This window comes from Phocoena phocoena, chromosome 1 (genome assembly GCF_963924675.1).
Source record: "Phocoena phocoena chromosome 1, mPhoPho1.1, whole genome shotgun sequence".
NCBI lineage: Eukaryota > Metazoa > Chordata > Mammalia > Artiodactyla > Phocoenidae > Phocoena > Phocoena phocoena.
The window spans coordinates 181774014-181789093 of NC_089219.1; the positions used below are offsets into that span (position 1 = coordinate 181774014).

The 15080-nt window shown below is 39.4% G+C and overlaps 1 protein-coding gene across 1 annotated transcript in view; it reads right to left on the minus strand.

The window, feature by feature from the left end:
- Window positions 1-15080, minus strand: part of ZBTB41 (zinc finger and BTB domain containing 41) — a 45070-nt gene that overhangs the window by 17900 nt on the left and 12090 nt on the right. Inside the window, exons 4-5 of the mRNA XM_065889488.1 lie at window positions 5682-5829; window positions 3464-3593 (exon numbers count right to left, since the gene is read on the minus strand). Of these exons, the coding sequence (XP_065745560.1) occupies window positions 3464-3593; window positions 5682-5829 (278 nt within the window). The remainder of the gene's footprint in view (window positions 1-3463; window positions 3594-5681; window positions 5830-15080) is intronic.

Consider the following 15080-nt stretch of genomic DNA (forward strand, 5'->3'; position numbering starts at 1 on the left):
CTTTATTGGATTAGTAGCACCAGCACAATAAACATGTTTATTATGTCTCTCTCCTTATAAAAAGCAAATAATTTAACTTTGGCCTCCTTTGCCATTGGTTTGCTCTAAGATTTAATATATAGCTTATGTAAACTTCCAAGAAATACAAATGAGAAATGCTCAATTGTCACTACTGATTAGGTAAAACTGACGTTAATTTTAGTGGACAGTGTTTAATAATATATAAGAAATCCAGTTTATCAATACTATTCCTTTCCAATATGTGCTCAAAACTTGTTAAAAGAATGTTTTAAGGCAAAGAAAACTTTACACGCACTTGTAATTTCCAGATGCCAACGTTATAAAGGGAAACCAAATAAAGGACACAACTCTTGCTAGCCCTACCGACCCTGGATGGGCCACTGTGTAACCACTGCTGCATTTCCGACAGTTCTAACATTCGGAGATTTCCCACGTACATACACTGCTGAGTAAGGATGGACAAAGTTATTCTGGGGGGGAAGAAAGGAAAACACATGGAAAGGTTGTTTTCTTTTTTGGTTTGTTTGCTTTTTGTTTTTACAGGAAGACCTTTAAGGGAAAAAAATTTATAATGCATAAACTATATGCATTATAATTTACTATATTGTTTATTATTGGTAAACTATAATTTACCAATCTGTAAATACAAGTTTTCATATAAATATAGCACATTGATTTTCCTGCCATCATACCCATTTGTTTTTTTTAAGGAAAGTGGCATTTCTAATCTTTTTAAAATAATGAACTTCTATATACTGAAGAATATAAATATACACATATTGTTTAAGGAACAGTACCAAACGCTGATATGCAGGATAAGACAGAGAACACCCCCATCCCTTACAACTCCCCACATGCTCCTCCCTGGTCCTATCCCCCACCACGTCCCTCTCTCAGAAATAACCATTTATGTAAGTATGCCCTTTCTTTGCTTTACTACCTATATAGTACAAATCACTAAACTATGTATCGTATGTTTTTGAAAAACTGAGTAGCAAGCACAAACCTAACAATATGGCCACTATTGGATAAAGGGCCCACAAGGTAATAGCAGCAGGGTCTCCGTGTCGGCCTGGCTGCTCAGCTTCCCTGAGCGTTGCCACCAGCCCTTTCCAACCTGTCAGCAGTAAAGTCACGACCAAATACTGCAAAGCACAGGGTTCATCCCAACCAGAGCATCTGGCTGGCTGGAGGGGACCTGGTACTGGAATCTGGCAGAGACACGGTCAAAGTGAGTAGGCTGCTGTGTATATCTGGCTCCTAGGCGTACCATGACCTACATCTAGTTCTCATGGACAGGTCACAAAACATTTCTGTGAAATGAAATGAGTATCCTCAGTTAAATCAAGCAGCCAGGCATACAGACAACAGCAGGAGCCTCTTAAGCATACAGGTACTATACAGCCAGCAGAATACAGATGAAAATTTGGGTCAGCGAGGGGGACATGGGGAGTTGCTGTTCATGGGTATGAGGTTTCAGTTACACAAGATGAGTAAGTTCTAGAGACCCAGTGTACAGCATTGTGCCTGTGGTTATCAACACCACATTGTACACCCAAACATGTGCTAAGAGGGTAGATCTCGTGTTAAATGTTCTTACCACAGTAAAACAATAAAGCCTTGGGGTCAGACCTACTCCAGCGTTCTGTCCACTAGTTAACAGAGGAAAACATGTCAGCAGGGATCTTAGCACTGACTACCCTCAACATGTCATGGGTCACGGCCACTACGAGTATGGACTCAGTACCCGTCACATAATCACATGTGACATCCTGGGATCTTCATTCACCATCCTGCACATGTGACACCCTGGGATCTTCATTCACCATCCTCCCGTGAACTCCCTTTGCCTCTTTACCGTATTAAAAGTCCTGTTTCCTGGTCTTCCTCTTCATCAGTTTACTTTCTCATTCTGGTGAAGCACACATTCTAGGGGCTTCATGAGAAAGATTACAGTGAAAGCTAATTTTTTGACATCATGAAGAGTATCCTTATTATCCTCAGACTTGTTGACAGTTTGATTAAGAACAGAATTCTAGGTTGGAATTTCTTTTTTTTCCAAATTTTGAAGGTACAACTGGACCACCTTACTTCCAGGGCTGCTGCTCAGAGGGAAGTCCGAGTAACTCTCATTCTTAATTCCATGTGTGTGACTTTCTCCCTAGAAAAAACAGACAGGCTTCTCCTTGTCCCCAGTGTTCTGAAACATCATAGTGCTGCACCTTGGAGTAGGTTTATTTTCACCTAATGTCCTAAGCATTTAATGGGTCATTTCTGTCTGGCAACTCATGTCTTTCAGTTCTGGGAAATCATCTTGAACTATTTCAGTGATGATTTTATTCCCTTCCATCTTCTCTGTTCTTTCCTTCTGGACCTCTTGCCTGGTTTCCAAATGTTCTAATGTTTACTTTTCAGTTCTGTATTTTTTTGCTCTACTTTTTTGGAGATCCCTTAACTTTGTCCTGCAATCCATCTGTTAAGGTCTTTACTTTGTGGATCATGCTTTGAATTTCTGGGAGTTCTGATTTGTCACGTCAGTGACTCATTTGTATAACATCCTGTTCTTGTTTAATGGATTCTATATCTTCAACTGAGGATACTAGTAATGGTTCACTTCTTTTTTTGCAAGTTTTCTTCTTCCTGCATAATGTTTCCTTCAAGTTTTTGTTTCGTTTTGTGTTGGAATAAATCTCCCATGTTAAAGGTTCTCCTTCTGTGTCTTGTAATTCTTCACTGTCTGCTCATGATTAAGTGTGATAGGCTAAACACAGATGGGAGGATCAGGGAGCATGGGTAGGCCTTGATGACTCTGTGTTTCACTGTAGGTGGTCTGGGTGTATTATTTACCAGGGAATATATTTGTCCTTTGGTTGCTCATGTTTTCAGGGAATTGTTTTCTAATCTACTGTCTGAAGGGTAAAATCTAAAAGCCAAGATGTCCAGCAGCAACGGCCTGTGTGGGTGACGGAAGAGAAGCCAATGATCTAGCTTAACTTATAGAGCAGTTCTGACTCTAGTGCTCCTTACTCCGCCTGTCCTTCACCCTAGTTCCAGAGGCATCTGAGACTGCCAGTTCCCATACCTTTCGTGGCTTCTGGGATGTAAGCTAGGTTCTCAATTTCTCCATTGCCACTTTGGGATCTGTCTTCCTCAGATCTGCTAAGTCAGTTACCACTGATACATCTGCTTTCTAGCTTCCAAACCTGTGTTGCTCTTGTCATTTTTCTGTCTGTCTTTGTAGCTTATGTCTTTAAAATAAATAAATGAATGAATACAACCTTCTACAACATATTACATAATTTCTTTTATCCTTAATTTTCAAATTAAAGCATAATTCAAGTATCTTGTGTCTTGTGTTACCCTAATCCTTATAAAATACATTCATTAATTATTTCTACATAACAGTACCAGGATGTTTCTGGGTATTTAAATAATTCCTCACCTTTCTCGTACTGATTTCCCACAGATAAAGCAAGTCCATTTTCTCTTTCCACCATGGGTACACTCTATATGGCGTTTCAAATTTCCAGTGTCGTTAAACTGGCGACCGCATATATCACATGGAAAAGGACCTAAAAAGGAAAAAATAGTGTGCATCTAAACTTTAAGAATAGATACTAAGTTAAACTTAATACGTATGTTATAAATTCATGCCTACCACTACTAATGCATATATCATAACACAATCAATTATTATTTTTTACACAATTATTATTATTTTTTTACACAATCAATTATTTATTTATAGTTTTCTCTTCCCTTCTAGAGTGTTTATTTTATTCCCAGCAGACAGGATACAATCATCTCTATATTCCCAAAGCTGAGTATGGCACCACGCATCTAATATAACAAAAGCTGAATAAACTAATGAGTTTATTATAAACTGAAACAGCCAGTTCCTAGTTTGAAATCAGACCGGGTCAAACTAAAAAATGTTACATACCGAATTTCTGGGGAAAGGAGGTAATGGGAAGCCTTAAAGAACCAACAGAACACTAACAGAGCTCATGGTTTGGAAAGGCACTGCTGCTCCTTAGAGCCAAAAGATCTTAGTGACACTGCCTCTACCGAAAAGACTGTGGCACATTTCTGTTTAGTCGTACAAAATTAAATACACATTTCTTACAGTAATATTGACCTTAGCTGGATTCAAAATTTCACCATGATTTTACCAAATCACTGGAGAGAAGACAGAGTTCTACTGAAGGGCAAACTGAAAAGATGACAAAGGATGTGTGAAAAAGAAGTATAACTCAGCTTGCTTCACCCCCCCACCCCAATATCTGTGGATTCAACCAACTCCAGATAGAAAATATTTGAAAAAAATTCCAGAAAGTTCCAAAAAGCAAAACTTAAATTTGCCAGGCACTGGCAACCATTTACATAGCATTTATATTGTGTTTACAACTACTGAAATAGTATTTACATTGTATTAGGTATTATAAGTAATCTAAAGATGATTTAAAGTATACAGGAGGATGTGCACAGGTTATATGCAAATGCTACACCATTTTATACAAGGGACTGGGGCATCCTTGGATTTGGGTATCTGGAGAGGTCCTGGAACCCACCCCCATGGATACTGAGGGGCAACTGTATTCCTCATTGTGCAATACAGCCTTGAAAATATCTGAGGATGGCTGTCCTGTCTCCCTTTCCCAAACAAAATATTTCAAGGTCCTTCAAAAGTTTTTCAGATAACATGATTTTAAAGCCCTATGTTGCCATAGTTACCCACCTCTAGAATATATGTCAGTATCCATTTTGAATGTGTTATCCATAAATGAATGTAATATTCCAGATCAATTTAAAAGCAGCCAGATGATTACCTTCCTAATTCTGAACATTTTTATTAACGTAGTTTAAAACTACAGTTGTTTTTGTCAGTCATATGACGTTACTGGTTCAGACTGTGCCTCTGCTGTTAATAAGCCCATCTGAAAAGTGAGGCATTTGGATTCTGTACTATTTTGAAGCTCTGCAACTCCTAATGATTAACAAGAGTCAGATCATTCCCATGTGTACAACTTCGTATTTATTCTTAATTAATTTTAACTTTTTTTTTAAAGCAGAGAGTTTTTGTTTTTACTTCTTTATTTTCTGCTCTATCAACTATCCCTGCCAGCTTTATGTCATGTAGCATACTGATAAAGCATGAAATATATTATTTTAATCCAAGTTGTCAATAAAAACATTGAATAGGATAGGGAAAACGCTACTTGAGAGATAATAATTCATTATTGGGAGTAACTGTCATAAATGTACCTAACTGTACTACCATCTGGAACACAAGTCTCTACCTTGGCCATAAGCATGAGGGAGAGAATTCATCAAATACAATATTGAATTTCAAATATACTAAGTTTACTACACTCTCTGAAAAATGAGTTTTTTCCAAGACAAAAATGCCTACCCCCAGGCACTCACAAACCTATCCAACAATCAACTATAAATAAATGCAGTTATGACCATGAACACATCTGCCACCAGAAAACAAAACAAAACAAACCCCATATTTACTCATCTCCAAGAACAGCAGCAAATCCAGTACCCCTCCCCACATACATGACCTCCTTCTCCTAGTGATTCAACAGCCTCCTCCAGCATGACGTGACCACCAACAGTTGCTATGCTGCTCCTAGGAAAACTAATCTACTTACCCAGATGGAACTTCTCTTGATGCTTTAACCGTGCAAATCGTGATTTAAAATGTTCTTCACAATAGGTACACTTAAAAGGTTTATCTTGAGAATGGAGAATCATATGTTCCTCCAAGTGTGGTCTTCGAGTAAAAGATTTCTTACAAATCTAAAAGAAAATGCACATAAAATGTAAGGGAACCTGAATTTAAAATAAAAATACAAAGCTGATGATGAGAAATTAACACATATATTCAAGTAGCTAAAGAGAAATTTCTCCTAAAAGAAAAAACTTACCAGAAGTATAATCAACTATTGTGCAGAAAAAATACCTTGGAGGAATTACAGTAAGAATTTACTTTAAATTAGTACTAAAGTTAGCTAAATTTCAACACCATACATTTCTAATAGGCTAATTCCTAAGATCATACAGTAATCATACTATCTTAATCCTGGTCAACATTTCTAAATCCATTAAATTTATATTTTAAATCGAGGGCTTCCGGGAAGATGGCAGAGGAGTATGACATGGAGATCGCCTTCCTCCCCATAGATACACCAGAAATACATCTACACGTGGAGCAACTCCGGCAGAGCACCTACTGAACGCTGGCAGAACACCTCAGACCTCCCTAAAGGCAAGAAACCCCTCACGTACCTGGGTAGGGCAAAAGAAAAAAGAATAAACAGAGACAAAAGGATAGAGACAGGACCTGCACCAGTGGAAGGGAGCTGTGAAGGAGGAAAGGTTTCCACACACTAGAAGCCCCATCGCGGGCGGAGAATGTAGGTGGCGGAGGGGGCAGCTTCGAGGCCGCGGAGGAGAGCACAGCAACAGGGGTGCTGGGGGCAAAGCGGGGAGATTCCCGCACAGAGGATCAGGGCCGACCGGCACTCACCAGCCCTAGAGGCTTGTCTGCTCGCCCGCTGGGGGGGGTGGGGCTGCGAGCTGAGGCTCGGGCTTTGGTTGGAGCGCCGGGAGAGTACTGGGGTTGGCGGTGTGAGCACAGCCTGCAGGGTGTTGGTGCGCCATGGCTGGCCGGGAGGGAGTCCGGGGAAGAGTCTGGACCTGCCGAAGAGGCAAGAGACTTTTTCTTGCCCCTTTGTTTCCTGGTGCGCGAGGAGAGGGGATTAAGAACGCTGCTTAAATAAGCTCCAGAGACGGGCGCGAGCCGTGGCTGACAGTGTGGACCCCAGAGACGGGCATGAGACGCTAAGGCTGCTGCTGCCGCCACCAAGAAGCCTGTGTGCGAGCACAGGTCACTGTCCACACCCCCCTTTCGGGGAGCCTGTGCAGCCCGCCACTGCCAGGGTCCCGGGATCCAGGGACAACTTCCCTGGGAGAACACACGGCACGCCTCAGGGTGTGGCATCATCATGCCGGCCTCTGCCGCCGCAGGCCCGCCCCGCACTCCGTACCCCTCCCTCCCCCCGGCCTGAGTGAGCCAAAGCCCCCAAATCAGCGGCTCCTTTAAGCCCGTCCTGTCTGAGCGGAAAAACAGACGCCCTCAGGCGACCTACAGGCAGAGGCGGGGCCAAATCCAAAGCTGAGCCCCGGGAGCCGTGCGAACAAAGAAGAGAAAGAGAAATCTCTCCCAGCAGCCTCAGAAGCAGCGGATTAAAGCTCCACAATCAACTTGATGTACCCTGCATGTGTGGAATACATGAATAGACAGCGAATCATCCCAAATTGAGGAGGTGGACTTTGAGAGCAAGATTTATGGTTTTTTCTCCTCTTCCTCTTTTTGTGTGTATGTATATGCTTCTGTGTGCGATTTTGTCTGTATAGCTTTGCTTCCACCATTTGTCCGAGGGTTCTATGCATCCGTGTTTTTTTTCTTTTTTCCTTAATAATTACTTTTCGTTTTAATAACTTTATTTTATTTTACTTTATCTTCATTCTTTCTTTCCTTCCTTCCCTCCTTTAGACAACAAATCATCCCAAATAGAGGAGGTGGACTTTGAGAACAAGATTTATGATTTTTTTCCCCTTTTCCTCTTTTTGTGAGTGTGTATGCTTCTGTGTGAGATTTTGTCTGTATAGCTTTGCTTCCACCATTTGTCTGAGGGGTCTATCCGTCTGTTTTTTGTTTCTCTTAATAATTATTTTTTTATTTTAATAACTTTATTATATTTTATCTTATTTTATTTTACCTTCTTTCTTTTTTTCCTTCCTCTCTCCCTCCCTCCCTCTGTCCTTTCTTTCTTTCTTTCTTTCTTTCTTTCTACTTCTACTACTTCTTTCTTTCTACTTTTTCTCCCTTTTATTCTGAGCCGTGTGGATGAAAGGCTCTTGGTGCTGCAGCCAGGAGTCAGTGCTGTGCCTCTGAGGTGGGAGAGCCAACTTCAGGACACTGGTCCACAAGAGACCTCCCAGCTCCACATGATACCAGATGGCGAAAATCTCCCAGAGATCTCCATCTCAACACCAGTACCCAGCTTCACTCAACGACCAGAAAGCTACAGTGCTGGACATCCTGTGCCAAACAACTAGCAAGACAGGAACACAACCCCACCCATTAGCAGACAGGCTGCCTAAAATTATAATAAATCCACAGACACCCCAAAACACACCACCATATGTGGACCTGCCCACCAGAAAGACAAGATCCAGCCTCATCCACCTGAACACAGGCACTAGTCTCCTGCACCAGGAAGCCTACAGAACCCACTGAACCAATCTTAGCCACTGGGGACAGACACCAAAAACAACGGGAACTACGAACCTGCAGCCTGCAAAAAGAAGACCCCAAACACAGTAAGATAAGCAAAATGAGAAGACAGAAAAACACACAGCAGATGAAGGAGCAAGATAAAAACCCACCAGACCTAATGAATGAAGAGGAAATAGGCAGTCTACCTGAAAAAGAATCCAGAATAATGATAGTAAAGATGATCCAAAATCTTGGAAATAGAATAGACAAAATGCAAGAAACATTTAACAAGGACCTAGAAGAACTAAAGATAAAAGAAACAATGATTATCAACATAATAAATAAAATGAAAAATACTCTAGATGGGATCAATAGCAGAATAACTGAGGCAGAGGAACGGATAAGTGACCTGGAAGATAAAATAGTGGAAATAACTACTGCAGAGTAGAATAAAGAAAAAAGAATCAAAAGAACTGAGGACAGTCTCAGAGACCTCTGGGACAACATTAAACACACCAACATTCGAATTATAGGGGTTCCAGAAAAAGAAGAGAAAAAGAAAGGGACTGAGGAAATATTTGAAGAGATTATAGTTGAAAACTTCCCTAATATGAGAAAGGAAATAGTTAATCAAGTCCAGGAAGCACAGAGAGTTCCATACAGGATAAATCCAAGGAGGAATACGCCAAGACACATATTAGTCAAACTGTCAAAAATTAAATACAAGAAAACATATTAAAAGCAGCAAGGGAAAAACAACAAATAACACACAAGGGAATCCCCATAAGGTTAACAGCTGATCTTTCAGCAGAAACTCTGCAAGCCAGAAGGGACTGGCAGGACATATTTAAAGTGATGAATGAGAAAAACCTGCAACCAAGATTACTCTACCCAGCAAGGATCTCATTCAGACTTCACAGAGAAATTAAAACCTTCACAGACACGCAAAAGCTGAGAGAGTTCAGCACCACCAAACCAGCTCTAAAACAACTGCTAAAGGAACTTCTCTAGGCAAGAAACACAAGAGAAGGAAAAGACCTACAATAACGAACCCAAAACAATTAAGAAAATGGGAATAGGAACATACATATCAATAATTACCTTAAATGTAAATGGACTAAATGCTCCCACCAAAAGACACAGATTGGCTGAATGGATACAAAAACAAGACCCATGTATTTGCCGTCTACAAGAGACCCACTTCAGACCTATAGACACATACAGACTGAAAGAAGGGGATGGAAAAAGATATTCCATACAAATGGAAACCAAAAGAAAGCTGGAGTAGCAATTCTCATATCAGACAAAATAGACTTTAAAATAAAGACTATTACAAGAGACAAAGAAGGACACTACATAATGATCAAGGGATTGATCCAAGAAGATATAACAATTCTAAATATTTATGCACCCAACATAGAAGCACCTCAATATATAAGGCAAATACTAACAGCCATAAAAGGGGAAATTGACAGTAACACATTCATAGTAGGGGACTTTAACACCCCACTTTAACCAATGGACAGATCATCCAAAATGAAAATAAATAAGGAAATACAAGCTTTAAATGACACATTAAACAAGGTGGACTTAATTGATATTTATAGGACATTCCATCCAAAAACAACAGAATACACATTTTTCTCAAGTGCTCATGGAACATTCTCCAGGATAGATCACATCCTGGGTCACAAATCAAGCCTTGGTAAATTTAAGAATACTGAAATTGTACCAAGTATCTTTTCTGACCACAACGCTATGGGACTAGATATCAATTACAGGAAAAGATCTGTAAAAAATACAAACACACGGAGGCTAAACAATACACTACTTAATAACGAAGTGATCACTGAAGAAATCAAAGAGGAAATAAAAAAATACCTAGAAACAGACGACAATGGAGACACGATGACCCAAAATCTATGGGATGCAGCAAAAGCAGTTCTAAGACGGAAGTTTATAGCAATACAATCCTACCTTAAGAAACAGGAAACATCTCGAATAAACAACCTAACCTTGCACCTAAAGCAATTAGAGAAAGAAGAACAAAAAAACCCCAAAGTTAGCAGATGGAAAGAAATCATAAAGATCAGATCAGAAATAAATGAAAAAGAAATGAAGGAAACAATAGCAAAGATCAATAAAACTAAAAGATGGTTCTTTGAGAAGATAAATAAAATTGATAAACCATTAGCCAGACTCATCAAGAAAAAAAGGGAGAAGAGTCAAATCAATAGAATTAGAAATGAAAAAGGAGAAGTAACAACTGATACTGCAGAAATACAAAAGATCATGAGAGATTACTACAAGCAACTCTATGCCAATAAAATGGACAACCTGGAAGAAATGGACAAATTCTTGGAAATGCACAACCTGCCAAGACTGAATCAGGAAGAAATAGAAAATATGAACAGATCAATCACAAGCACTGAAATTGAAACTGTGATTAAAAATCTTCCAACAAACAAAAGCCCAGGACCAGATGGCTTCACAGGCGAATTCTATCAAACATTTAGAGAAGAGCTAACACCTATCCTTCTCAAACTCTTCCAAAATATAGCAGAGGGAGGAACACTCCCAAACTCATTCTACGAGGCCACCATCACCCTGATACCAAAACCAGACAAGGATGTCACAAAGAAAGAAAACTACAGGCCAATAACACTGATGAACATAGATGCAAAACTCCTCAACAAAATACTAGCAAACAGAATCCAACAGCACATTAAATGGATCATACACCATGATCAAGTGGGGTTTATTCCAGGAATGCAAGGATCCTTCAATATATGCAAATCAGTCAACGTGATACACCATATTAACAAATTGAAGGAGAAAAACCATATGATCATCTCAACAGATGCAGAGAAAGCATTCGACAAAATTCAACACCGATTTATGATAAAAACCCTGCAGAAAGTAGGCATAGAGGGAACTTTCCTCAACATAATAAAGGCCATATATGACAAACTCACAACCAACATTGTCCTCAATGGTGAAAAACTGAAAGCATTTCCACTAAGATCAGGAACAAAACAAGGTTGCCCACTCTCACCACTCTTATTCAACATAGTTTTGGAAATTTTAGCCACAGCAATCAGAGAAGAAAAGGAAATAAAAGGAATCCAAATCAGAAAAGAAGAAGTAAAGCTGTCACTGTTTGCAGATGACATGATACTATACATAGAGAATCCTAAAGATGCTACCAGAAAACTACTAGAGCTAATCAATGAATTTGGTAAAGTAGCAGGATACAAAATTAATGCACAGAAATCTCTGGCATTCCTATACACTAATGATGAAAAAATCTGAAAGTGAAATCAAGAAAACACTCCCGTTTACCACTGCAACAAAAAGAATAAAATAGCTAGGAATAAACCTACCTAAGGAGACAAAAGACCTGTATGCAGAAAATTATAAGACACTGATGAAAGAAATTAAAGATGATACAAATAGATGGGAGAGACATACCATGTTCTTGGATTGGAAGAATCAACATTGTCAAAATGACTATACTACCCAAAGCAATCTACAGATTCAATGCAATCCCTCTCAAACTACCACTGGCATTTTTCACAAAATTAGAACAAAAAATTTCCCAATTTGTATGGAAACACAAAAGACCCTGAATAGCCAAAGCAATCTTGAGAACGAAAAAAGGAGCTGGAGGAATCAGGCTCCCTGACTTCAGACTATACTACAAAGCTACAGTAATCAAGACAGTATGGTACTGGCACAAAAACAGAAAGATAGATCAATGCAACAGGATAGAAGCCCAGAGATAAACCCATGCACATATGGTCACCTTATCTTTGATAAAGGAGACAGGAATGTACAGTGGAGAAAGGACAGCCTCTTCAATAAGTGGTGCTGGGAAAACTGGGCAGGTACATGTAAAAGTATGAGATTAGATCACTCCCTAACACCATACACAAAAATAAACTCAAAATGGATTAAAGACCTAAATGTAAGGCCAGAAACTATCAAACTCTTAGAGGAAAACATAGGCAGGACACTCTATGACATAAATCACAGCAAGATCCTTTTTGACCCACCTCCTAGAGAAATGGAAATAAAAACAAAAATAAACAAATGGGAGCTAATGAAACTTAAAAGCTTTTGCACAGCAAAGGAGACCATAAACAAGACAAAAAGACAACCCTCAGAATGGGAGAAAATATTTGCAAATGAAGCAACTGACAAAGGATTAATCTCCAAAATTTACAAGCAGCTCATGCAGCTTAATAACAAAAAAACAAACAACCCAATCAAAAATGGGCAGAAGAGGTAAATAGACATTTCTCCAAAGAAGATCTACAGACTGCCAACAAACACATGAAAGAATGCTCAACATCACTAAGCATTAGAGAAATGCAAATCAAAACTACAATGAGATATCATCTCACACCAGTCAGAATGGCCATCAACAAAAAATCTAGAAACAATAAATGCTGGAGAGGGTGTGGATAAAAGGGAACCCTCTTGGGCTTCCCTGGTGGCACAGTGATTGAGAGTCCGCCTGCCGATGCAGGGGACACGGGTTCGTGCCCCAGTGTGGGAGGATCCCGCATGCCGCGGAGTGGCTGGGCCCGTGAGCCATGGCCGCTGAGCCGGCGCGTCTGGAGCCTGTTGCTCCGCAGCGGGAGAGGCCACAGCGGTGAGAGGCCCGCGTACCGCAAAAAAAAAAAAAAAAAAAAAAAGGGAACCCTCTTGCACTGTTGGTGGGAATGTAAACTGATACAGCCACTGTGGAGAACAGTATGGAGGTTCCTTAAAAAACTACAAATAGAACTACCATATGACCCAGCAATGCCACTACTGGGCATATACACTGAGAAAAACATAATTCAAAAAGTGTCATGTACCAAAATGTTCATTGTAGCTCTATTTACAACAGCCCAGAGATGGAAACAACCTAAGTGTCCATCATCGGATGAATGGATAAAGAAGATGTGGCACATATATACAATGGAATACTACTCAGCCATAAAAAGAAACGAAATTGAGCTATTTGTAATGAGGTGGATAGACCTAGAGTCTGTCATACAGAGTGAAGTAAGTCAGAAGGAGAGAGACAAATACTGTATGCTAACACATATATATGGAATTTAAGAAAAAAAAATTGTCATGAAGAACCTAGGGGTAAGACAGGAATAAAGACTGTGTCCTACTATACCTACTAGAGAATGGACTTCAGGATATGGGCAGGGGGAAGGGTAAGGTGTGACAAAGTGAGAGAGAGGCATGGACATATATACACTACCAAACGTAAGGTAGATAGCTAGTGGGAAGCAGCCGCATAGCACAGGGAGATCAGCTCGGTGCTTTGTGACCGCCTGGAGGGGTGGGATAGGGAGGGTGGGAGGGAGGGAGACGCAAGAGGGAAGAGATATGGGAACATATGTATATGTATAACTGATTCACTTTGTTATAAAGCAGAAACTAACACACCATTGTAAAGCAATTATACTCCAATAAAGATGTTAAAAAATTTTATATTTTAAATCAATGATATGAATAAAGGTTTTATCATGCTTGCCATATATTTGATTAGGAATAGGAGTAAGAAACTTCGAAAAATTACTTTAAAAAGTTTATCTCTTGAGGTGGTCAGAAAGAATAGACACAACATTTTAAATAAATTTGGCAGACATCAGATTTAGAAAAGGGGAAGAGGAACTGCTGTACCAATATAGCATGTCCTAAACACCAAGCATAACAACCACCACAATACAGCATGTACTATACACCAGGTATAACAACACAGCATCTACTGTACGCCAGGTATGTAACAACATAGCATGTATTATACACCAGGTATAACAACACAGCATGTACTATACACCATGTATAACACAGCGTGTACTATACACCAGGTATAACATAGCATGTATGATAAACCAGGTATAACAACACAGCGTGTACTATACACCATGTATAACACAGCGTGTACTATACACCAGGTATAACACAGCGTGTACTATACACCAGGTATAACAACATAGCATGTATTATACTCCAGGTACAACAACAGCACAGCATGTACTATATACCAGGCACAATGCTAAGTAATTCATGGATTATTTTACTTAATTCTCACAATAAACCTAAGAGGTAGATATAATTGTTATCATTTTGCAGCTGAGGATGATGAAACTTAGTAAGGAGAAGAAACCATCTTATAAAGATCCAAATAATTAATAATTAACTTCAATTCCTAGAAGCTGAAATCAGAGAAATGGTGAGAATCTTGTCATGTATTGGGTTGGCCAAAAGGTTCGTTTGGTTTTTTGCGTAAGATGGCTCTAGTAGCACTTAGTTGTCTTTAACTTCATTCAAAATAATTTTGTTAACCGCAAAAAACAAAACAAAACAAAAAATTTTGTTAGATTGTATTGTGACAGCTGTCATATCAGTGTGCATTTTTTAAAAAAAGTATCAAAATTGGTGAATTTTTGTGTGGCCATTTTAATATTGAAGATGGAAGAAAGAAAGCAACATTTTCGGCATATTACGCTTTATTATTTCAAGAAAGGTAAAAACACAGCGGAAACGCAAAGATATGTGCAGTGTATGGAGAAGGTGTTGTGACTGATCAAACGTGTCAAAAGTAGTTTGTGAAGTTTCGTGCTGGAGATTTCTCGCTGGACGATGCTCCACGTTGGGGTAGACCAGTTGAAGTTGATAGCGATCAAATCGAGCCATTCACTAGAACAATCAATGTTATACCACGTGGGAGATAGCCGACATACTCAAAATATCCAAA